Source organism: Marmota flaviventris, chromosome 2 (genome assembly GCF_047511675.1).
Source record: "Marmota flaviventris isolate mMarFla1 chromosome 2, mMarFla1.hap1, whole genome shotgun sequence".
NCBI lineage: Eukaryota > Metazoa > Chordata > Mammalia > Rodentia > Sciuridae > Marmota > Marmota flaviventris.
Window position 1 is genome coordinate 83,175,228 of NC_092499.1, and position 25,755 is coordinate 83,200,982.

General features: G+C 38.7%; 1 protein-coding gene across 1 annotated transcript in view; it reads right to left on the bottom strand.

Moving 5' to 3' along the window:
- Positions 1-25,200, bottom strand: part of Ryr3 (ryanodine receptor 3) — a 360,681-nt gene extending 335,481 nt beyond the window's left edge. Inside the window, exons 1-2 of the mRNA XM_071607412.1 lie at positions 25,112-25,200; positions 22,755-22,890 (exon numbers count right to left, since the gene is read on the bottom strand). Of these exons, the coding sequence (XP_071463513.1) occupies positions 22,755-22,890; positions 25,112-25,200 (225 nt within the window). The remainder of the gene's footprint in view (positions 1-22,754; positions 22,891-25,111) is intronic.
- Positions 25,201-25,755: the final 555 nt, after the last annotated feature.

Here is a 25,755-nt window from a genome sequence, read left to right on the forward strand (position 1 = left end):
GTCAAATGAGGAAACGGGTATATAGAGCCAATGACAGAAATTTAGCCCTGACACAATTTCTCAAACTGTGGGCCATGTGTGAATCATTGTGGAGTTTCTTAAGAGTATAAAAGCAGATTTCAGGACCCAGTGGACACACAGATGAGAATTGATGGTTATGCTGGCACAAGTTTTAGGACTAGGAGCCTTCTAAATGGGCTCTGCCAGACCCCATGGATGCTGGCCAGGCTTTTCTTCTTCAGAGAAAGGTTCTTGACACAACTTATCTGGGCAATGAAGTACTAAGCAAAACCACAGCCTTCATTTTTCAACTTGAAAGGTGATGAGAGGTGGTTTTTTGGAAATTTTTTCCTGAACATCAAAATGTCACCTTTCTTGGTTTCTTTTTCTTCTTCTTTTAATATACAAAAGAAAAATACTCTGTTTATGAGTGGTTTTTCTTGAAGGATAATATTAAGCCTTCTTGGGTTCACTCACTCTTATAGCTTGCTTTAAATCTCCCAAACTCTCTTCAACCTTAAGAAGTGAAATTGTTTGAACCTAGAGGCCATGGCTTATTAGGGTAATAATTCAAATTTCAAGTCAGAAGTGACTGCTCTTTCAATTGAGGAGGTGGGGGGGAGCAATTATTCCACCTCCAGTGCTCTTAGGCAGCAGTGCAGCTGCACCGCCCCCAAAGCAATGAGATTCCCTTCTATTTTGAAGTAGAAATATCTTAGAATGTGTAGTGAAGTGCAAAAGTAGAGCTTGCGGCAACAATCTCTGATGAAAGTGCTCCAATAAGAAATGGATCATTAGGTCAAGGATTTCTTAATTTTGTCAACCACTCTTGAGGTGAAAAGCAGCTGTTGCAGAGAGGCTGACAACAGCTTCTTGTACCAACTGTCTCGCTCACTAAACACTTTGGACAAAGCTTAGTTTAGGTCAAGAGAAATGGAATAATAAAAAAAAATGATGTGAAGTATCTTCATAAAGAAAGCAGCTAGATCCTGGAATGATAATCAGGAACCCACTGAAATCATTCCCTGAAATGATTCAGGTGAAGAAAAGCACATGAATTGACAGTGTTCCAAGTTAGTTAAAATCAGTTATTTTTTGCCCTTTAGGAAATTTAGAAAATATATTATTTTCAAATGATTAAAAGATACAGGGGGATCCAAGATGGCGGACCAAAGGGAAGCAGTATTCTGTGTCGCTCCATGACCTGGGACTCAAATAGTGGGAATACTACTTCTCTGAGAAGACCCCCCCCCCCCCCGCCAACAGCTGCTCCCACGCAGGAATCACAGCTGCCATGAAGGCTCCAGGCCTCAGTGTCAGAGCAGGACCCCCATCTACTCTCCTATGCAGGACTTCCGGGTGCCAGAGCAGACCACTGGCATTAGCCCACCTCCTCACCCCCTGCAGGACTCCGGGCCACTCACCCGTGCAGAAATCCACAATGCTGCTCCCATGCAGATGCCTGGCCACTATCCAAGTGCAGGAACTCTAGCCACTACGTCTGTGTGGACTCCCATCTACCAATGTGGGGCTCCCCCTGTCGCCTCCATCTTGGGACTCTGCAACCACTGCCTTAGTCCTTTACACAAAGTAGCCTGTTTGCACCTGGGGACATTACACAGCTCTGCATGCCACAGAGTTCATTTCTGAATAATTCGCCCAATGCCATCACCTGGCTCTCCCCACCCGACCTGACACCTCATCGCTGAAGGCAGCCATCCCCATCTCGGGTCACCTTCGTCACCATCTTTGGTTGGGACAACTCCCAATTTGGAACACCAGCTGGCCAGGTACCCATAGTTTCTAACTCCCCCTGCTCCCCAGCAGCCACTAACCTGGCACAGTGACTGCCTGATACAAAACAGCTTTCCACGACAGTTGCAAAGCCCCCACAGAGCACAACACACAAGACCTCTAGAGACAAAGGTCCCTGATTAGGAAGTAGTAAGGGAGAGGGTGAATGAGATGCAGTTTAAAGACGATTTAGAGACCAGGAACTGTGAGGTTGACAGGCGAGATGAGGAGACAAAACCAGGTGCCCACATTATAGGAGTAAGCCCCAAAGGAGATCCTTGAGGTGAAGTCTCCCATCAGGACTAGTAGGTGCCATACCCCACTTCCAGATGCCCTGAACACAGGACCAACCCTCCCACACTGGTAGCCTTCACCATCCTGAGGGCGGAGATAGCAGCTAACAACAGACGACCCCACCTATTGGATAAGAAGGGAAGCAAGAAAGATACTGATCTCCAACCAAATCCTTGTTTCTTCCTTTGAGATTTTTTTTTCCTCTTCTCCCTCTCTATTCTCCCACCCTCACATCCCTAACATATGTGAAACCAAGAACTTTGAATTAGGATACAGAGGACTGGGATGTCTGAATAGTATATTACAGTAGTGTTGTATATTCTTTTTTTATCCTATTTTTACATTTTTAATTTATTATTATTCGTGTATTTATGTACTCTACTGTCTTCCCACTTGTCTGCCCAAAATTACTTCTTCTCTCTTCTCCTGCTACTAACCTTCGTCTTTAGATTTCTCTTCCACACTTCCTAAGATATAATAACTCTATATCCTTATCTCCTATCTTCTCAGCATATCATCCTATACCTTACCGCTGGTTCTTTGTCCAACATCAGAAACAGTAAATCATTTTGCAAACCTACTGTTTATATTATAGATAATAATTGAATTCACCATTTCTGTATATTGTAACCAAACTGTAATTGTCTTAATAGCAACTATTTGGTTTAAGGTTGTATATTGTTTGTATTGGGATCCCTTCAGAGGAGAGATATTGGAACCCTGCAGGGGCCATACAAGTCTATAGGGTAAAACAGTAATGCCTCAGATCTGCAAGTGCTAGAAGGGAAGACAAACAACATGAAAAGACAAGGGAAGAAAGTGCCCCCAAACAAATCAAGACACTATATTATTAGACTCCATTGCCAGCACAGCAGAAGAAATGACAGGGGAGGAGTTCAGGATGTACAGAATAAAAATGTTCTGTGAATTAAAGGATGATATAATAGAGCAAATACAGGCAGCAAAAGATAATTTCCATAAAGGGCTACATAAGCAAATATAGGAAGCAAAAGATTACTTTAATAGGGGAATAGAGGTTCTTAAAAAAAAGTAAGTAGCAGATTAGACTACTTGGAAGACAGGACCTCAGACAATGAAGACAAAATATATAATCATGAAAAGAATGTAGACCACACAGTGAAGATGGTAAGAAACCATGAGCAGAACATTCAAGAAATATGGGATAGCATAAAAAGACCAAATTAAGGAGTTATTGGGATAGAGGAAGGCACAGAGTTCCAAACCAAACAAATGAACAATCTATTCAATGAAATAATATCAGAAAAATTTCCAAATATGAAGAATGAATTGGAAAACCAAATACAAAAGGCTTATAGGACACCAAATGTACAAAATCACAACAGATCTACACCAAGTCACATTATAATGAAAATGCCTAGCATACAGAATAAGGAGAGAATATTAAAAGCCTTGAGAGAAAGGAATCAGATTACATATAGGGGAAAACCAATTATATTATAAAGAGATTTTTCAACCCAGACTCTGAAAGCTAGAAGACCCTGGAAAAACATATACCAAGCTCTGAAAGAAAACAGATGGCTACCAAAAATCTTATACCAGCAAACTTAAGCTTTAGATTTGATAATGAAATAAAAACCTTCCATAAGAAACAAAAGTTAAAAGAATTACAACTAGAAAGCCTGCACCTACAGAACATCTTTGGCAACATATTCCATGAAGAGGAAATGAAAAACAATAATAAAAATTAGCAGAGGGAGGTGTAACACTAAAGGAAAAACTAATCAAAGGAGAAACCAAGTCAAGTTAAATACCAAAAATAAACAAAAATGGCTGGGAATACGAATCGTGTCTCAATAATAACCCTGAATATTAATGGCCTAAACTCACCAATCAAAAGACATAGATTAGCAGATTGGATTAAAAAAGAGAGAGACACAACAATATGCTGCCTCCAAGAGGCTCATCTCATAGGAAAAACATCCACAGACTGAAGGTGAAAGTTTGGGAAAAATCACATATCAAATAAAGTAGACTTCAAGCCGAAGTTAATCAAAAGGGATAAAGAAGGATACTCCATACTGCTCAAGAGAACCATACACCAACAAGACATAACAATTATAAATATATATATGCCCCAACAATTGAGTGTTTACATTCAAACAAACTCTTGTCAAATTCAAGAGTCAAATAGACCACAACACAATAATTCTGGGTGACTTTAACACACACCATTCACCACTGGATAGATCTTCCAAACAAAAGCCGAACAAAGAAATTATAGAACTCAATAATACAATCAACGACTTAGACTTACAAACATATACAGAATATTTCATCCATCAACATGCGAATACACTTTCTTCTCAGAAGAACGTGGATCCTTCTCTAAAATAGACTATATATTATGCCACAAAGCAACTCTTAGCAAATAAAAAAATGTAGAGATACTGCCATGAGTTCTATCACATCATAATGGAATGAACTTAGAAATCAAAGATAAAAAATAAAAGCTACTCCAACACCTGGAGACTAAATAATATGCTACTGAATGAACAATGGGTTGCAAAAGACATCAAGGAGGAGATTAAAAAATTCTTAGAAGTAAATGAGAATACTGATACAGGATATTGAAATCTGTGGGACACTACGAAGGCAGTACTATGAGGAAAGTTCATTGCATGGAGTTCATTCCTAAAATGAAGAAAAAGTCAACAAATAAATGACTTAACATTACATCTCAAAGCCCTAGAAAAAGAAGAACAAATCAACACCAAAAGCAGAAGATAGGAAATAATTAAAATCAGAAGTGAAATAAATAAAATTGAAACAAAAGAAACAATTGAAAAAATTAACAAAAAGTTGATTCTTTGAAAACAAAATTGGCAAACCCATAGCTATGCTAACAAAAAGAAGGAGAGAGAGAACTCAAATAACTAAAATATGTGATGAAAAATGAACTATTTCAACAGACACTACAGGAATATAGAAGATAATTAGAAATTATTTTGAAAACTTGTACTCCAAGAAAATAGAAAATATCAAAGGCATCGACAAATTTTCTAGAGTCATATGATTTGCCCAAGTTGAATCAGATGATATACACAATTTAAACAGATCAATTTCAAGCAATGAAATAGAAGAAGCCATCAGAAGCCTACCAACAAGAAAAGCCCAGGACCAGATGGCTACACAGCTGACTTCTACAAGACCTTCAAAGAAGAACTAATACCAATACTCTTCAAACTATTTCATGAAATAGAAAAAGGAGCACTCCCAAACTCTTTCTATGAAGTCAACATCACCCTGATTCCAAAATCAGGCAAAGACACAAAAAGAAAATTCAGACCAATATCGCTAATGAACATAGATGCAAAAATTAATAAAATTCTGGCAAATCAAATACAAAAACATATCGAAAATGATCAAGTGAGATTCATCCCAGGGATGCAAGATTGGTTCAACATATGGAAATCAATAAATGTAAATTCATCACATCAATAGACTTAAAGATAAGAATCATATTATCATCTCAATAGATGCAGAAAAAGCATTAGACACAATACAGCACTGCTTCATGTTCAAACTATAAAAAAAAACTAGGGATAAAAGGAACATCTCAACATGGTAAAAGCTATCTATGCTAAGCTCCAGGCCAACATCATTCTAAATGGAGAAAAATTGAAAGCATTCCCTCTAAGAACTGGAACAAGGCAGGGATGCCCTCTTTCACCACTTCTATTTAATATAGTTCTTGAAACATTGGCCAGAGCAATTAGATGAAAGAAATTAAAGGGATACTGATAGGAAAAGAAGAACTCAAATTAGCACTATTTGCTGATGATATAATTCTATACCTAGAAGACCCAAAAAATGCCACCCCAAAACTTCTAGAACTAGTAAATGAATTCAGCAAAGTAGCAGGATATAAAATCAACACCCTTAAATCAAAGGCATTTCTGTGTATCAGGGACAAATCCTCCGAAAAGTAAACAAGAAAAACTACTCCATTTACAATAGCCTGGGGGGGGGGAAGTACTTGGGAATCAACTTAACAAAAGAGGTGAATGACCTCTACAATGAAAATTACAGAATGCTAAAGACAGAAATTAAAGAAGACCTTAGAAGATGGAAAGATCTAACTTGTTCTTGGATAGGCAGAATTAATATTGTCAAAATTACCATACTACCAAAAGCACTGTACAGATTTAATGCAATTCCAATCAAATTCCCAATAGCATTCCTCAGAAACAGAAAAAGCAGTTATGAAATTCATCTGGAAAAATAAGAGACCCATAATAGCAAAAGCAATCCTTAGTAGGAAGAGTGAAGCAGGTGGCATCACTATACTTCAGAGCAATGGTAACAAAATCAGCATGGTATTGACACCAAAACAGACAGGTATAGAATAGACGACACAGAGACAAAACCACATAATTACATTTATCTTATATTAGACAAAAGCACCAATAACATATTGGAGAAAAAAATAGGCTCTTCAACAAATGGTGCTGGGAAAACTGGAAATCCATATGCAACAAAATGAAATTAAACCCCTATCTCTCACCATGCACAAAACTCAACTTCAAGTGAATCAAGGACCTAAGAATTAAACTGGAGACCCTGCATCTAATAGAAGAAAAACTAGGCCCAAGTCTCCATCATGTTGGATTGGGCCCCAACTTCCTTAATAAGATTCCTATACCATAAGAATTAAAATCAAGAATCAATAAATGGGATGAATTCAAGCTAAAAAGTTTCTTCTCAGCAAAAGAAATGATCAGTGAGGTGAACAGAGAGCCTACATTCTGGGACCAAATTTTACCACATGCACAGATAGAGCACTAATCTCTAGGATACATGGATATATAAGAACCCAAAAACCTTAATACCAAAAAAGAAAACCCAAAACAAATAACCAAATCAATAAATGGGCTAAACAGACACTTTACAGAAGAAATAGAGATCAACAAATATATGAAAAAATGTTCAGCATATCTAGCCATTAGAGAAATACAAATAAAATTTTTCTAAGATTTCATCTCAGTCCAGTTAGAATGAAAGCTATTAAGAACATCAACAACAATAAGTGTTGGTGAGGATGTGGCAGAAAAGGCAAACTCATACATTGCTGGTGGGATTGCAAATTGGTGCAACTAATATGGAAAGCAGTATGGAGATTACTTGGAAAACTTGGAATGGAACCACCATTTGACCCAGCTATTCCACTCCTTATATCCAAAGGACTTAAAAACAGCATACTGCAATGACACAGCCACATTACAGCACAATTCACAATAGCTAAACTGTGGAACTAACCTAGATGCCCTTCAGTAGATGAATGGATAAAGAAAATGTGGCATATATACACAATGGAATATTACTCAGCATTAAAAGAGAATAAAATCATGGCATTTGTAGGTAAATGGATGGAGTTGGAGAATAAAATGCTAAGTGAAGTTAGCCAATCCCAAAAGACTAAATGCTGAATGTTTTCTGATATAAGGAGGCTGATTCATAATGGGATTGGGAGGGAGCATGGGAGGATTAGACAAACTCTAGATAGGGCAAAGGGGTATGAGGGGAAGAGAGGGGACATGGGGGTAGGAAAAACAGTGGAATAAGATGGACATCATTACCCTAAGTACATATGAAGACACGAATGGTGTGACTATTTTGTGTACAACCAGAGATAAGAAAAAATGTGGTCTATATGTGTAATATGAATTGTAATGCATTCTGTTGTCAAATGTAACAAAGTATAATAAATTTAAAAAATTGATTAAAGGAAATATTGGTTCATAGAGTTTGTTCAGGTCATTATTTAAAAAGATCAGGAGGGCTGGGGTTGTGGCTCAGCATTACAGTGCTCGTCTAGCATGTGCAAGGCCCTGGGTTCGATCCTCAGCACCACATAAAAAAATAAAATAAAGGTATTGTGTCCAACTACAACTAAAAAAAAAAAAAAAGATCAGGAGTTTCTGATATCCATGAAACATTAAATAGACAGGTACACTATTTGTAAAGAGAAATAAAGACATTCATGTCTAAAAATCTTAACTTCTGAAATAATTTTAAACATTCCCTTAACAAAAGGCTCTTTAGATGACAGATGGCCTCTCAGGCCTATGAAACTATTTTGCATAACATTTTAAGCAAGCAAGAGAGAAATCAAAGCCAGATCTCTTGGATCACTATCCAGTGTTCTTTGTAAACAGAAGTGTGATTTGTGAGTTATGAATACGCACCCAACTTCAAAAGATCATACACCATGACTTCAGTTTGATCCCAAGGTTTTGAAATACTCAGGAAGAATAAAGACGATAGATACAATGTGGCTTGTGTTCTTAGGAATCAAGTTCTAATGCATACACAACACATTGTTTTTCTGTGTAAAAGCAACAACTTGAGAAGAGATGTTCTTCTAATCACATTTTTAAAAAGGCAAGCCTTTGTGATCTCATTAGTAAGTTTAGAAATTGGTGGAGAAAGAAAAAAAATACTGCTAATCGAAACAAAAATAGCAGCTATTAGATCCGAAGAGCCGGGTATGAATAATACCTGCTCATAATTCACCTGGGGCCATTTGCCTGCTGTGAACAAGTAAATGACAAATGAACAGCAGAGCTCTGGTGCTACTTTACACACTGAATAATTCTTTGTGAAGATTTCCACCACTGAGGTACAGATTGCCTTTAAATAAAAAGTGGGGGCAGGTGTTGCCTCTAGCAGATAAGTTATCATGACAGTATTCATAACTCAGGTAGGAAGGAGGACAAGATAGATGAGAAGAGATCTCAGAGTTAAGAGGTTGGACTTTTATTTTTTCCCCTTTTTAAACTACGGATCCAGCAAATGACAAATGCATTAATAAACTTGACATCTGTTGCGAGTGACTTCCAAGCTATTTTGTGGATATCTGTTTCCCTCTCCATTTCTTCGCTGTTAGAAATAGCAGGGCATGAGAGTCAGCGTGCATGTAGAAATGGGAGGAAAACTGCTGAAAGAAAACAGGTTGTCTGCCAGTTGAGGAGAAATGGAATGTGGAGCTCTGTTTCCAGAATGTGAGCAAAGTTAGGATGGTATCCCAGTCCTTTGACAAATTCATGTGTGAACTAATATGAAATGAGTCTTTTGGTCCTGCCTACATGTGACAATAATTTTCTCTGGCCCAGATGAATAGCAACCCAATGTAGAGTAACTGTTCAATGTGGAGATCTACCCTGGACTCCAATATTGCCATGATAGGGCCAGCCCACTCATGATGGCAGGATCCTGCCACCCACCCCAGGACCTCTGTTCATCCCAGACAATGGGCAACAAGGCTTGACTCGCAAACAGGCACTTTGGTAGCTAAAAGAAAAGAATGTGGGGGTCTGTTGGAATGACGACAGCATGCCTACAATCCTGAAGATTGCAGAACTGAATCCACAGAGGTTCAGACCTTTATGTTCTTTAGACAACTGCCATTCTCTTAATCCTTGGTCATATCACTTTTCCTCTTCTATATTCTCATTTCCATAAGATTTGCACCCTCCAAACCTGACCCAGTTTTTTGTCCCTTCTAAACCTGAAGGAAGACTTATTCTATGACCCATCCCATTTTCTCCCTGAGCACTTTGTGCTCTTAGCCTGAACAAAACCTTGCTCCTATCATAGGTTCAGAAAGTCAAGGGTTGAATGTTTTCTTTCATATGTGAAGTCTACAGAGGAAAAAGGGGGAAATGGGGATCTCAAAATGGAAGGAAGACCAGAAGAGGAAGGGGGTAAGGGGGAGGAAAGAAGTACTGGGAAATGATATTCACCAAATGTTATATGTAGGTACATGTGAATCCCATTGTATGTATAATTATAATGCAACAGTAATTTATTTTTTGTATAATGAAGCAACTGGACCTCTCTTATACCACTGAAGGAGGATAAGACTCGGCAGTAATACCCCTTTGTATACACCCAAGAGATTAGCATATTTGTCCAAAGATACACACAAGAATATTTATAGTGGTTCCATTCCTAATAACCAAATATTAGAAATACCCAAATATTCATCAATAAAATGGATAAACCATGATATATTCACTAAATGGAATACAATTAAAAAAAGAAACTTGCTAAATTCAACCAGAAGGATGAAATCTCACAGACATTATATTGAGAGAAGATATCTAAATCCCAAAGAGAAGGCCTGAAATTTCATTTATATGAAATTCAGGAGTAGAAAGAAAACCTACAGTGATTGAATGAGATCAGTGGTTACTTGAGCTGGGGGAGAAGAGAGGGACTTAGTAGGTGTCAACTTAAAGATTTACCAGAGAGCTTCTGAGATGATGGAAACACTCTTTGTACCATCCAAAGTGTAGCCACCTGCTCATTACCTAAGGTTCAGAGTCTCGATTGCACCAGCCACATTTTTTCCTCAATAGCCACATGGGGCTTGTGGCTGCTGAAATGGATGGCAAAAGAATGAGACATTTCCACTCACGGGAAGTGGAGCTCCAGTAGGGTGATGGTTACCTGGGTATGTACATGTATAAAAAAAAATCATCAAGCTGCCCCCTTAAAATCTGTACTTTGCTATAATTCTCCAAGAGTTAAATATACTTCAAAACTTAAAAAGAAAATTCTGGTCCTCCCAAGGGACCTGTGGGTTACAGGATGCTCATTCTCTCATACCTACAGAATCCAGGCTTATGAAGCAGGGTCTGTGCCTTCTCCCTCCAGTGCCGTCTCCACATCATTCACCTCCCACAACCTGTTCACTCCTCCTTTAAGCTTCACACACCTCCTCTCTCTTGGTACTGGTGAACTTCCTTGACCTTTTCTTCCCTCACTGAAATATCTGGCTTCTCTTCAACCCTATTCCTGATAATTCGAGCATTCACATTGCTCTGGGTTTACCAAAAGCCCCTAAACAGATATTATGGAGTCCTAACTCTCCCCATCCACCATGCCCATGATATGACTTCATTTGGAAATATGTTTTTGTAGATGCAATCAAGATGAAATTATTGGGGTGGGACCTAGTCCAATACGATTGATGGCCTTTAAATGGAGATGCACTGTGGAGGCAGGCAGGCAGATGCAGAGAGACAGACAGACAGACAGACAGACACACACACACACACACACACACACACAGATGTGCACAAGGAGAAAGGCAATGGAAAGTCAGAGACAGAGATCACAGTTATCCTTCCACAAGCTCAGGCATGTCTGGGACCACCAAAGACTTTAAAGGGAGCATGGGCCCGACAATACTTTGATTTCAACTTTCAGCCTCCAGAACCATGAGAAAATAAATTCTTGAGGTTTAAGCCACATAAGTCTGGGGAGTTTGTTATAGTAACATTAGGAAACTAAAACATAAATGAATAACTGGTTATATATTATGGCCTCTCAGTTATATTGCTTCCTCTTTGATAATGGTTTCCTGTGCTCCACTCCTACCACTGTCTCACATGGTCACATATCCAGAGCCTGTTTTTGTCAAACTGCTCTACTCTGAAACCTCAGACACCCACTGCCTAACCCTCTACTCATCTTCCAACTCTCTTGCTGGCTCATTACCACTTATATTCCCTAGTCCTTTGCATTCCAGCCTTTGGTTCCAGTCTCATACAACTTAAATTTCAAATTTCATAATCTTTTCATCACTTATCACACTTGCCTGGCACTATTTTGGCTCAATTTATCCACCCTCTTTACCCCTGCACTCAGACTGCTGTAGAAAGGGACACCATGCAGAAAACTGGCAGCAGTGAACATTCATGGTCATCAACCTCAACTGGCCCGGCGACCCTCACACTGCTAAGCAATTCTGCTACTCTAAGTCACTCACTCTCCAAAATTTTCTGCAGGAAACCTACAGATTTACTTACATCTTTGCCTTTATCCTTCCTTTTTAGTAGCATAGGAATTCCTCCTTTTTCTCAAGTTCAATTCCTCCTCTCTTCTGATAATACCAGCCATTGCATATCAGCAATTCCATACACTGAGCCATCCTCCTCCCTCTCCTCTATCTACTTCCTCTTCTGTTTCTGCTATAACTTCCCTTCAGCATGAAAGGTCCGTCCATCCTGAGACCCTATGCACCTCTCATTCTCTCTCAGAGAGGTCTGCACTGATTATCATCATTTCCTTATTTTTTGTTCTCTAAATTTGCTTCTGCCCTCATCACCCCACTGAAGAGCTCCCACCAGGACTGCCATGAGCCTCTTCATTGCTGCATCCTTTGGAAACGCTTCAACCTCACATTACTCAACCTCCATGTGGCATTCTTCTCTATTCACTGGCATTCTTTCTTTTTCTCGACACTATTCTCTTGATTACTGTGGCTTATATGACATAACCATGTACATTTTTCCTCTGGTCTCTCAGGATATTTCCTGCTTGTTCCCTGCAGTGCGTTTCTCCTGTCAGTTTTTAAATATCATTTTCTGGGCCATTGTCTCTTCTATTCCATGTTTTCTACTTACTCTCACCTTGATTTGCTATCTGTAAACTAATAATTCCTAAATATTACCTCTATCTGAACTGTTGATCTGTGTATCCAGATGTCTATCAAAACTTCCTCTTGGATGTCTTACAGGCCTTCTGAACGTAACATGTCATAAGTGCCATCACCACCCTCTGTCCTAATTTAGTACTTTTTCAGTATTTCACCACACAGTATGTCATCAGAGGCAGCTATAGCCCATAACTCTAACGTCACACTGGACTCCTCCCTGCTTGGTCCCTTTGCCAGAAACCATAACTGAATGTAATTTAATGCCATTCTATTCACCTCCATTTCAAATGGGATTTCTACCAGTTCCTCTTTTCCTCCAATGTAAAAAAGTCCCTGTTCACATTCAGCTTCCATCCTTGTTACTTTGGAGTCTGTGCCCTCACCTCCTCTTTCTTGTGCATGTCAAGAAAGCTGCATTCAGAGCTGGGGCTGTGGTTCAGTAGTGCTTGCCTGGCATATGTGAGGCACTGGGTTCGATCCTCAGTACCATATACAAAAAATAAGCAAATAAAATAAAGTCATGCTGTCCATCTACAACTACAAAAAAAAAAAAAAAAGGAAAAAAGAAAAGAAAAGAAAGCTGCACTCAATTTAATCCCCTCACTAGCAGCTCATCTGTTAGGTCTCTTTTGAAATCTTCTTTTCTAGAGCCCCTTTCCTCACGGCCTAAAAACATGCTTCTCATCATGGAAATTCCTTCTTGATAACCCAGACTTTGCTTCAGCAACCATTTTCTTCCTTTGAATACTCAACTTCTTCATAGATGAAGTGAATATTCATTGATGCGATCCGAGTTTCAAGTCAGGATGGAGACACAGTGGAATAATTCTGCTGCTAATAACAATGATACATTCTGAATGAGTATTAAAAATTAAATTGTTTGAAGGTGCTGGGAGTAACCTAAAACTGGAGGAAATAGAACTCTTAAAGTTGGAAATTCAGCCAAGTGATATCCATGTTTAATTAAGTTTTCCCTGGAAGGTGTGGCCCTTCATAGGATCCACAGGGGTAGATATAAGAAAAGGCTGCTATGGAGTCAGAAGCCCGAGTCTAGTGCTGATGGACTGTCTGGAAATTGAAGATGTTAATGTTAGAAAGGAGGGAGCCACCACAGATGATGAAAACCCAAGTCTGATGTACCAATTACTCTCAAGGTTTGGACCAGCTCATGAGCTATATGGGGCAATGTCCCCATAACCTAGTGAAAAGCAACATCTGAATGCTAAAAGTCAGCAAAAGTTTTAGCAGCTACCAAGTTCGGGAGTGTAGAAATTGGGTGTTCAAATCTTGCTGTATCAGATGGATTTAAGAAATATTGTAGGCTTTTTATTAAAACCCAAATGAGTTATATCCCTACACCAAGAACTAGGCTCTACAACTAAGGGCAAAATTAAAATAGACCAAGACCAAGGAGATGTACCAGCAATTTAACTGCCTGCTAAAGCAAGATACTCTGCAGGGGGGAAGTGACAGACCCGAGACTAACTATAAATGCCATCTGCAATGCTCAATATACAATAAAAATTCAACAACAGAAAAAGAATGTGACCTCAAATATTGAGAGAAAAATCAGTCCTTAGAATCAGACTTACAGACAGACCTGATGTCGGAAGAGTAGTCAAGGATTTAAATGAACTATTATAAAGGTAAATTTGGAGGGGTTGGGGTGGGAGTGTGTGGGGGGGAGTACTGGGGATTGAACCCAGGGGCACTTAACCACTGAGCCACATCCTCAGTCCATTTTTATATTTTATTTAGAGACAGGGTCTCACTAAGTTGTTTAGGGCCTTGCTAAGTTGCTGAGGCTGGCTTTGAACTCATAATCCTCCTGCCTCAGCGTCCAGAGCTACTGGGGATTAAAGGCATGCACAAATGTAAATTTTATAGAAACTTTTTTTTTTTCAGGAAAAAAAATGGGACTAATGGAAGAAGAGATAATTTCAAGAGACTATTAAAAACCTTAAAAATAAATTTTTGAATTTAAAAATAAAATACCTAAAATAAATTAACTGTAAGTGGTTAATAGATTTTTACATTCTAGAACAGAAGCAGTAATAAAAAGAAGTCAATAGGAAATATGCAGACTAAAGTACAAATAGAAAAAAAAACAGTTGAAGAAAAGAATAGTCAAAGTGATCTGTGGAACAATATAAAACAACGTAACATAAGCAACTGAGCTCCAGGAGAGCACAAAGGCAGCAGATAAAGTATTTTAGGAGATCATGGTCCCTATTTCCAAACTTGATGAAATACAACTACCAAGAAATCTATGAAGCTCAGCAAAACCCAGGTAGGATAAATTAAAACAAAATTACCCTCAAACACATCATTCAAACTACTAAAAACCAAAGTTATAAAGAAAACAAATATGAAATCCTTCAAGAAAAAAGACTTATTATTCACAGAAGGATGATTTGTAAGAATGAGAGCTAATTTTCCATTAGAAACAACAAGACCAAAGGACAATTAGCCATCGTCTTTATTTAAAGTGCTGAAAGAAAGAAGAAGAAAAAGGCCAGCCAGGATTTTATATACTGAGAAAACAACCCACAAAAATAGGGACAAAAGAGATATTTCCAATAAAGCAAGCAAAAGCTGGAGGGGTTGTCTCTAGCAAACCTGCTCCCCAAGAAACACTAAAGGACAATTCTTCCAACTGAAGGAAAATCCTGCCAAGTGGAAATCTGGATCTAATAGAAAGAATAAAAAGTACTTAAAATGGTAAATATGTCAATAGTATAAAAGACTCTTTTCCTCTCTAATCTGCTTCTTTAAGACAATTGAGTCTCTTTATCACTCTTTTTTTTTGAACCTGGGGGTACTTAATCACTGAGCCACATGTGTAGCCCTTTTTATTTTTTAGACAGAGTTTCCCCAAGTTGCTTAGGGCCTCACTAAGTTGTTGAGGCTGACTTTGAATTTGCAATCTTCCTGCCTCAGCCTCCTCGAGCTGCTAGGATTACAGGCATGTACCACTGAGCCTTCTGATGACTGACTGACCGTAATAAGGAAAGAACGTCCTGCACAATTTACAACATAAATAAAAATACCTGATGATATTAATAGCATAAAGAATACTTTAAAACATTGTATAATATTTATTCAAGGTAGATTGTAATGAGTTAATTTGTGCTGGAATTCCTAAAGGAACTACTCAAAAATTATATAAAGAGATAGAGCTAAAAAGCCAACACCGGAAATAAAAGGGAATACTAAAAACAAAACAAAACCAACCAGACAGAAAAATTCTCAATTTCTCCTAAAGAAAGCAAAAAGGAACAAAGTCCAGAGGGAACAAAAAAGCCAGATGCAAGACTAAAACCCAACAGTATAGATTTTTAATTGCAATAAAAGCAAACGGACTGAACACTTCAATTAAACAACAGGGACTACCAAATGGGGAGGCTGATAGCACCTAATTCCATGCTATTTAAAAGGGACATATTTTAAATATAAAGATATAAATACATAAACATGGTAAAAACAAAACCACACAGGCAATAAACCTACCTTAAGATCAAAGTATACTATAAGACCAAGGATGAGTGAATTATTTAACAAGAATCGACTCATCAAGAAAAACAGAAAGCCCAAATATACATGTACCTACCAATAGAGCTGTAAGGTACATGGCACAAAATGGACAAAACTAAAAGGAGACGACAACCTTCAACAGTTTTATCATCTTCCTTCTAGGAATTGATAGAACAAGTAGGTATAATTCAGTAATGCTATAGAATGTTTGAGCACTACTATAAATGTTCTTGGCATTCATAAAGTATGATATGCAACAACTGCAGAATATACAATTTTTTGAAGTACACATGGGACATTTGCTGCATGAACCATATGCTGGGCCATAAAATAAGTCCCAGTAAATTGCAAAAGATTGAATTCAGACAGTTTGTTCTCTGACCACAACAGAAACAAATGGGAAACCAAAAACAATTAAAAACCTATATTCCACGGACTCATTGACTTTTTAAAACCAGCTACTCATTGTTCAATACCTTTCACCTAACTTTCTGACTTTCCTTAATATTTTTCACGTTACAAATGTCCTCCTGATCCTGAAATCCAGGCCTTCAAAGTATTTCATTAGTTTAATTCAATATACAGGCAATATAACTGAGTCCATCAACATTTCATGAGGACAAGGTATGTACCTGACTCTATGATAGGGATCATAAAGGCTACTGCTTAAAATAGTGATTTTGATATAACGATGTTGTAAAGCACTTTGTGAAGCATGCCATTGAATCCTCATAATGATTCTATGAGATGGATACAGTTTTAAAGAGGAGGAAACTGAGGCAGAAAGAGTCATTTGCCCAGGGTCACACAGCTATTAAGGGAAGCAGAAACACTAGCCCAGACCATCTGATTCCAAGGTCATGTTTACTGACCACAGTGCTAAATATTTACACAGTGCTCAATTGCAGTGCTCACAGACAGGCACACCAGCATAACTCAATACAGTAAAGTCTGCTCCCTACCACCCCAAATTTCTCCATTTCTGTGCCTTGTATCCCAGATACAGAAACACTTAGTCATCTGCCTTATTCCCCTTTATAAACTTACTTTGAAGAAAATACACAGTAATCTCACGTATGCTATAAAAAATGTTATAAAAATAATGCTGTTTCATGTGCTTGCTCACAATACTTGTATTTTCATAGTTCCTCTATGATCTAAGCTAAATGCAAAGTTCTAACTTTGGGATGTTAGGAATTCGTGGATAGATGTAGAAAGGTTGTGGAGGGACATGAAGATGCACCCAGGTGCTCTTTAAGCCTAACTGCAAAGATAATGTGGCTTCTTCACCTTTTATTTTCTGAGTAGTATAGAAATTAGTGATTTAAGTTTAGAATGAAGGATCTTCAGGAAATCACTCAACAATTGAAACTCTTAATGTTTCTTCTTTGTGATGACAATGTTTGCTTCATAGGGACATAAAACTTAAGCAGTAGGCACCATTAAAGTACCTGGAATATAGCCTAGGATGCCCGATTAATGTAAAAAACAAAGACAACCACAATCTCAACTTATTCGCTATTTCATATTACATGAAAGTTTGGTAGGGGTGTTTTTGTTTGTTTGTTGGATATCAAGGACTAAAACCAGGGGTGCTTTACCACTGAGCAACATCCCCTTGTCTCTTTTTATTTTGAGACAAGGTCTTTCCAAGTTGCTGAGGCTGGCCTCAAACTTGTGATCCTTTTGCTTCAGCCTTCAGAGTTGCTGGCATTATAGGTACACGCCACCATGCCCCGAGTACCTGAGTTTTTTTAAATAAATTTTGTAGTAGTTTAATTTTTCATATTCAGGTCCATAGAGAATACAACTTACTAAAATATAAATCAAAAGTTCAAAGAACATGTACAACCTCAGGCCTAGTCTCCGTCTTGCAAACTTGGAGACTTTTTTTTTTTTTGAGTAAATAGCAAATTGTAAACTCAAGATTAAAAAAAATAATGGAAAGTTATTTTTAGCTAAAAACTGTATGTCGATTTATGTCATCTATATAATGATGTTTATTCAACAGCTAATGTGTAATCTTAGATCTTGAGAACCTGTACAGCTTTCAAGAAATGATAACAGACTATTCTTTAAACACAGGAGGTGAAAACAATAGAAAACCTTCATTTTGGAAACTGGATTTTAAAGTTGGATTTTCCAGTTTAAATTGGCCATGATCAGTAAGACAAAGTGTTCCTCAAAAGGGAGGAGACTCTGAAGGCTGAGGCAAGAGGATTAGGAGTTCAAAGCCAGCCTTAGCAAGATCCTGTATCAAAATTTTAAAAAAATGTAAAAAGGGCTGGGGATGTGGCTCAGTGGTTAAGTGCCCCTGGGTTCAATTCCTAGTACCAAAAAAAAAAGCAGGGGTGAGGTGGGGAGTGGTGGGGGGAGTGGTGGTAGAACCTGGTGCTCATACACCCAGGGCCCAAGGATTTGAGAAAACTTGCTACTGACTTAGAGGAACTACGCTACATTGTTTCACTCCACCTATTTCAGTTAATTCATCTTTAAAATTAATGAAACAAAAAGGTCCATATACTTTTCACTTTTTGATGATGATCTATTATTAAAGAAGGTGAATGCTGGGATTTGAAAAGGTATCCGGGTCCTACAGACGCCTGACAAGACCACAGAAGTTGAGTAATTGTCATCAATGAAGATTACTGTGGGATAATGGTTGTGAAACTGTTTTCTACTTCTACATGGGAATTTAACCTCCCAATTAACTTTCCAGTTTTGTTCCTGGGGCAATCAGATAAAACTGGCATGTTGATTGTTACCAGGGAACACTGCTGGTGATGAAAGTGACCCCTGACTGGCAGCCTGCATCTGGCCTGTGCAGAGCATCCATAACTTATGGACAGCCACATTTTTGTGATTGCATGAGTGTGGCAACACTTGTAGCTAGGGACATCTTTTGCAGGGTCCCCAAATGCTGTGCTTGTGAAGTTGTTGTAAGATATACTGGCTCCTGCGGTGCCTGAGGCATTTAAGCCATGGTGACTTTCATACCAGCCTGCTGTGGCCTGAGCAGGAATCTGGAGGTGGGAAATTCAGAGCCAGTCCCTGAACAGCTGCAAGAATTTTTGCATAAGAGCATTGCTTGACACTTCTGGCTAGCAAGCCAGTGTTCTCATCTTTTGTACTTTTGAGAAGACCAGTGCTGATATGTTTTCTACTTTAAAATGATCATAAATGGCATTTATTACTATTAAGAAAAAATAAAGGAACATTTCCTCTTTATGTATCCTGGTCTCTGGTTATAACTGAGTCTTTCCTACAAAGCAAGGTCCCTTTTTAATTCCTGGACCTGTGCTTACTTGATAGGGAAGCTGAATAGTTGTGTTTCCATCATCTAATACCAGCAGACTTAGGGGACCTTCAAGGAAGGATAGGCTTCATTATACAGGGTCAAATCACAAGGGCTCTCCCCAGTGCTAGACAGTTATGATGATTTTATATTTTTTATTTCCTACCAGCTCATTCTTTGGACCTCCTTTTTACAGACCCAGACATGAAAAAGATTTTTTGACCACCTTATCTCAACTCTTCTTTCTCTAATCCTTTTCTTCCCCCTAGAGTTCATCTTACTTTACTGAGTCTCAACTAGCTTGAAATGCCCTTGGCTGGGAACATCCAAGATCATCGGTTGCTTCCATGAGTTTGATGTCTGTGCCTCGTGCTCAGCACCAAGCTCAGAAATACACCTTCTCACCTCACTGCATGACTTATCTTAGGTTCAAGAACCTAAGAGTGGCACTGTTGGTTGTGAAATTTGAGGGAAGAAAATTAGAACAACTATTTAGTGAAAAGGGAGGGGACAGGCAGCCAGAGAGAGGCATGCATAGTTGGAACTGATCTCAGGAGAGAATGAAGCTCCCACAAAGTGGGCTCATCTAAACAAGGCTGTTCCCAGGAATGACGACAGGAAATCTGAAAACCTACTCTATCTTTTCCATGATCTTGCCCCTATTTCTCTATGACAACTTTGGTGGTGCAGTTGCTTAAAGACACACACACACAACGATAGTGGGAATGTCAACTGTAACAACTGATATAATCTCTTGGGAAAGCATGTCCCTAACCCTATGGATTAAAGAAGGTGAATATTGGGATTTGAAAAGGTATCCGGGTCCTACAGACGTCTGACAAGACCCTATGGATTCCATTCCTCAATATTTATTCCAGAAAGGTAAAATAAAACAATGAAACCACAAGCATGATTTTTTTTTTAACATTGAGAAAGATTACATAGCAATGAGGAATTGGCTAAATCTCTGAAGTATAATGTTCGAGTAGCCACTGTGAGTTCAACTTTGACCATATACACATGCAAGAGGACAAGGACAAGAGTGAAAATTGTTGTGACCAGGTGGTAAGATTATGTATGATTACTATATCTCCTTTAAAGAGTCTTCAGTCTGCTATCTTATTTAAATACAGAATGAAAAAATTAACATTAGAATCATTTAGCCAAGAGGGATTTAGAATATTTTCTCATCCCTAAGGCACTTAAGAGTGATATGAATTGTCATTTTTATACCTGGGGTATACAAGCATTGTTAGGTCACAATATATAGTTTTATTTTTTAATCTGGTTTAAGTTGGATCAATTTAAATAGAGTCATGCTTATAGAATTATGTAATTTTACAAGCAAATGAATCTTTAAGACTTTCATTTTAAAACTTGAGATTTTATAAGTTCGAAGCTGACCCACAAATTTTCTGCCATTCACATAACATAAGCTTTTTAAATCAAAAAAAGATAACAATATTTCTTAGTATTGTCATCAACTCTAGCTCTTATTCAGTGTGTAACATTAGGTTCAGTACTACAACCTTCATATATCATTTCTCTTTATTTTCAGTCACCAGAAACCAGGTTTCAATTTAATTAGGTTGCCCAAAATTAAATCACCCTAAAGAATGATTATGTAGAGCTTATCATTTGCTAGGCAATTTACCTGTACGAACATGTATTCACCCCTTTAATCCTGAGAACAAGCTTGTTAGGTAGATAAAAATTTATTCCCACTAGGCAGATGAGGAAACTCAACTCAGGTGAGATACACTTGCCCAAGGTCTGGGCTTACCTGGTGAGTGGTGGAGGCAGGATTTCAATTCTGCCAATCTGGCTCTAGAACCTGTTCCCCAAATCATTGCCTCATGCCCTACTTAAGAGTGTCTACAAAATAGTTTCTAATTCAGGCCAGCACTCCTTCAACTGCACCATATTACATCCAATTTGGCAGATGAGAAAACTTGTCCATGGTCATATGATTAGTTAATGCTTGAAGATTAACTTCTTGACTTTGAATCTAATTCTCTTCCTATTGTCTCAGACTTCTGAGAATGAATAGAAAAATACCTAGCTAAAAAACAAAAGCAAATGAGAAAAAGAGCTCAGGGAAATCAAGTCTAAGACCTCAAAAAAGACAAAGCTCTTTGTCTTGCCACTATTTTAAGTAGACTTAGTCCTACAAGTTACTGACCAATGCTGGTCCTCAGAAATCCATGTCCTAGATAGGATGGGGAAGCATCTACATGAAGGAAGGATCTTCTGGGAGATATGGCCATCACTCCTGACCCAAATTTATGTGTTTGTGTTGTGCATGATTATGTGGGAAATGACATTCCAGTGATTGTGCAAATCATTTTCTGGTTTTAAAAAATGCCCTAAGAAAAACAGCTTAGAGGATGTGATGGTTGGTTGTATGTTAACTTGGCTAGTTCATACTACAGTTATTTAATCAAAGTTTTGATGTGACAATATTGTGTAGATTTTAGAATAGAATTAACATCTACACTTCAATAAAGGCAATTATCTTTGGTAGCTTGGTGTGCCTCATCCAATCAATTGATGACCTTAAGAACAACAAGTCAGGTTTCCTGGAGAAGAAATTCTGCTTCTAACTACAGCATTAACTCAGCCTGAGTTTCCAGCTGATCTCATCTTGAGATTTCAGACTCACCAGCCACAATTACATGAATGAATTTCTTATAATAAACCTATCTGTATCCACCCACTCACCCACTCACATGGTCCCATTTCTTTGGAGAATCCTAACTGATATACAGGTCTTGTCAGGACTTCAATATGCTCCCAAAATGCTGAGCATACAGATCTACTTGACATCCAGATTACGAAAAAGCAGACATAGGCTGAAAATGAAGGAAGAAAAGTTTGGCCCCTACGAAGGGAGGGGCCAGAGCAAATGATCCTCTCCCCCATCAGGTCCCAGTAGGCAAACTGTTAGAACAATCTCTATCCACCCAGTCAGAACTCAAAGGGGGTGTGCTTGCTGCATAAGCAACTCAGAGTCCCCACAGTGAAAAAAATGACTGCTGAGAGGAAAGAACATGCACTCAGATTTCTAGGAATTAATAACAAAGAAGGCATTCTCCTCAGTCAGGGCAAGCTCAAGTAATCCTGGCATCCTGGAGAATGCTGACAGACAGGAGCACCTCTACTCCTTCACTGTTTGGGGATCTTACTTTATCCCATTTCTCAGGCTAGGAGAGATGATTTGCTTCCAGTTTGAAAAATAAATCTGTCTTTTCTTCCAACTTTCTTCTTCATTGCCATCTTTGGCAGTCTCTTCCCCTGAGTGACTAGAGAGAGGCCAACAGGGAAAGGTGCAGGACAGGCAATTGATCTCACCTTGGCTTCTGAGGTGGGTTCCAAGAAGCAGAGGCGATTCCCAAGTCCCTCAGCAGCCAGGCAGAACTTCCTTTGCTCTTTGTGAATGCTTGCGATGCACTGGAGTACCACTTCATCTTCCTGCCAGGAGAAGAGACACAGTGTGAGTGGAAAGAGGCCGTGTCCCTCAGAATTAGGCAGGCGCCAATCCCCAATGACAGGCACATCCTTTCTTTTGTTTCAAACCTTGTTAGTGAAGGAGAGTTTTTATCCACATGCTTATATTCACATGGCATTAAGCATCTGCTGTGAATCAGAATGCTACTAACTTCTGGAGTAAAGTCAGTCAAAGCAAATACAGGTCTAGCATCTCTCATCTGAAAATCCTCAATCCAAAATGCTCCAAAATCAAAAACTCTTTTGAGTTCAGAATAAGGCTGCGAGTGGAAAATTCCACAGCTGACTTCCTACAATGGGCCACAGTCAACACACAGGTACACTAAGAATATTATATAAAATTACCTATGCATTAGATGTGTATATGAAATAGTTTGTGTGTTTAGACTTGAATCTCATCCTCAAGATATGTCATTATATATATGCAAATATTCCAAGATCTGAAAAAAAAATCTGACATCCAAAACATTTCTAGTCTGAGCATTTTGATCAGATAAAGAATACTTAGCCTGACTGGGGAAAGGAGAGACTACATACGGCATGGGCCTCGCTTCTGAGATACACAAAAAGGCATACGGTCTACATGGCTGAGCAAAACACTTCAATGCTTAGATGAATATAAAAATAAATCTAAGCAATCTTTCCAAATATGGACTAAAGCAATAAAATGGGGTTAAAAGGGAACAGATACAGAAGAAACTGGAGTGAAGTGACATTAATGGTGGGAGAGCTTACTTCAGGTTGTGGGAGAAATGTTTTGTTGGAGGAAGAAAGCATCGGCAGTAGGCAGCACATGTGCTGGGAATGATGGATTCAAGTTCTGGAGTGTCACAGAAGGGGAGTGGGAAAAGAAGCCTTGAAGATTCAGATTGGAAGGAAGAATTAAAGGTCAAGCAGAAGAGCCATTCTGAATTCTCAAGGAAGGGAGCTCCTTCCCACATTCTCAAAAGCAGCCCTCCTAAAATTTCAGAAAGCTTGCTTTAACCGCATTCCTCTTGCTGATGGTCCCAGGAAGGAGTCTGAACTCCATTTTCACTCATATGTGCACTTGCCTGAAGTAGAAAGGAAGACTTTTTTCCTGCCAAAGCTTTCATCCTTGCTCCTTTCATGCTCTCTATCAAGTTAAATATCAGAAAGACTACAGTGTGGTTAGGTTAAAAACGTGACCAAAGAGGAGAGCCGGTTGCAGGTTCCTCCCTAGCATTATTTCATCTATTGCTTTGTCTTGTCCTCATGTCCCCCAAGTATTAGGGTTTGTCCTTGAGTATCTGTTATGGTTTGAATGTGAAGTGTCCCCCAAAAGATTATGTGTGAGACAATGCAAGAAGGTTTAGAGGAGAAATGATTGGGTTAGGACCAATCCATCAGTAAATTAACCCCTTGATGGGGATTAACCGAGTGGTAACTGAAGGTAGTAGGGTGAGGCTAGAGGATGTGGGTATTGGGGGTGTGGCTTTGGAGTATACATTTTGTATCTAGCTAGTGGAGTCTGCTTCCTGATCATGTGAGCTGCTTCCCTCCATCATACTCTTTCCCCACGAGGAATGGAGCCAGCTGTCAATGAACTGAGATCTCTAAAACCATGAGCCCTCAAATAAACTTTTCCTCCTCTATAATTATCAGGTCTTTTAGTCACAGTAGTGAAAAAGTTGACTTAAGCAGTGTTGGAAAGGTAGACTAAGTCAAAATGGTTTCTTAAACTGTGTCTGTGATATATCTGTCAAGTCAATAAATAAAATGAGTCCACTAGGTGGGAGTGTGAACATGGTCACTACTAACAGAGCCCACAAAAATGTCTGCTGGTGCCCCAAATAGGTGAGGGGCTATGGTGAAATTTGGGAAGCCACAAATTGCAGATGTATGAAAAGACTGGGGGCGGGGGGAAGAGTTTTACTAAGGCACTGAAATGTCATTGTCCATTATCGTATCGAGTCAGTAAAAAATTCAAGAGCTTCTGCTTTTGTGAAGTCAGAATTCAAGGTTCTCATTTTAATTGAGACAGAAGAAAACTCCAGAATATCACTGTTCCTAAAATTTGGGTTCAACGAAATGTCTGAAAGGAATGAAATATTCTCTGCGTGGAGTTTCTGTCTAGATCCTGTATCTACCAGAACTGATGTGACCCTCCAAAGATTACTGGCAGTAATGGAATACTCTTAGTTGTCAAAATTACTGGGGGCTGCTACTTGCATTTGGAACCCGGATCATGGAAGTTAAATGGTCTATAATGTAAGAAGTCCTCAATGTACGTTATTTTTTTTTCTTCCAAAATACCAAGAACACCCTGCATTGAGAAATACAAAATTCACTGGTAAAACAAACAAATGACAACAAAACCCCAAACAGGCATTTGAAAGAAAAAAAGCATCTGATTACAGACCACATTTTCCCACAAATCAGTGAAATCAAGTTTCCCCTTTAAAGTTTGCTTTCAAGGTCCCTTTCCATGACTGCTTTTTCCATTCCCTTTCCTTCCAAGGTGCCCAAATCTCCTTGATTTGACCTTGCACTAGATTGCTCAGGGTCTGTGTTGTCTTCTGAGATTTTCCATATCCTTAAAACACAGGATTCCAAGAAAGTGATGGAAGAAACAAACCTGTTCTGATTCAATTTGTGAGGAGCGGCCCTGTCCCAGTGTGTTTATATTTGGGCAGTCTGAGTGACACACATGTGAGTGTGGAGTTCTTGGCCAAACTGATGCTTCTTTTAATACTACTTTTTTTTTTTTCCCAGATTCCATCTGGAACCTTATGCTCAATGCTGACCTAGCTGCTGACACCACCTGGAGTGGCAGCCTGCACCTGCCTTTGTTCCCTACAACAGCTAGACATCTGGAACCTTCAAG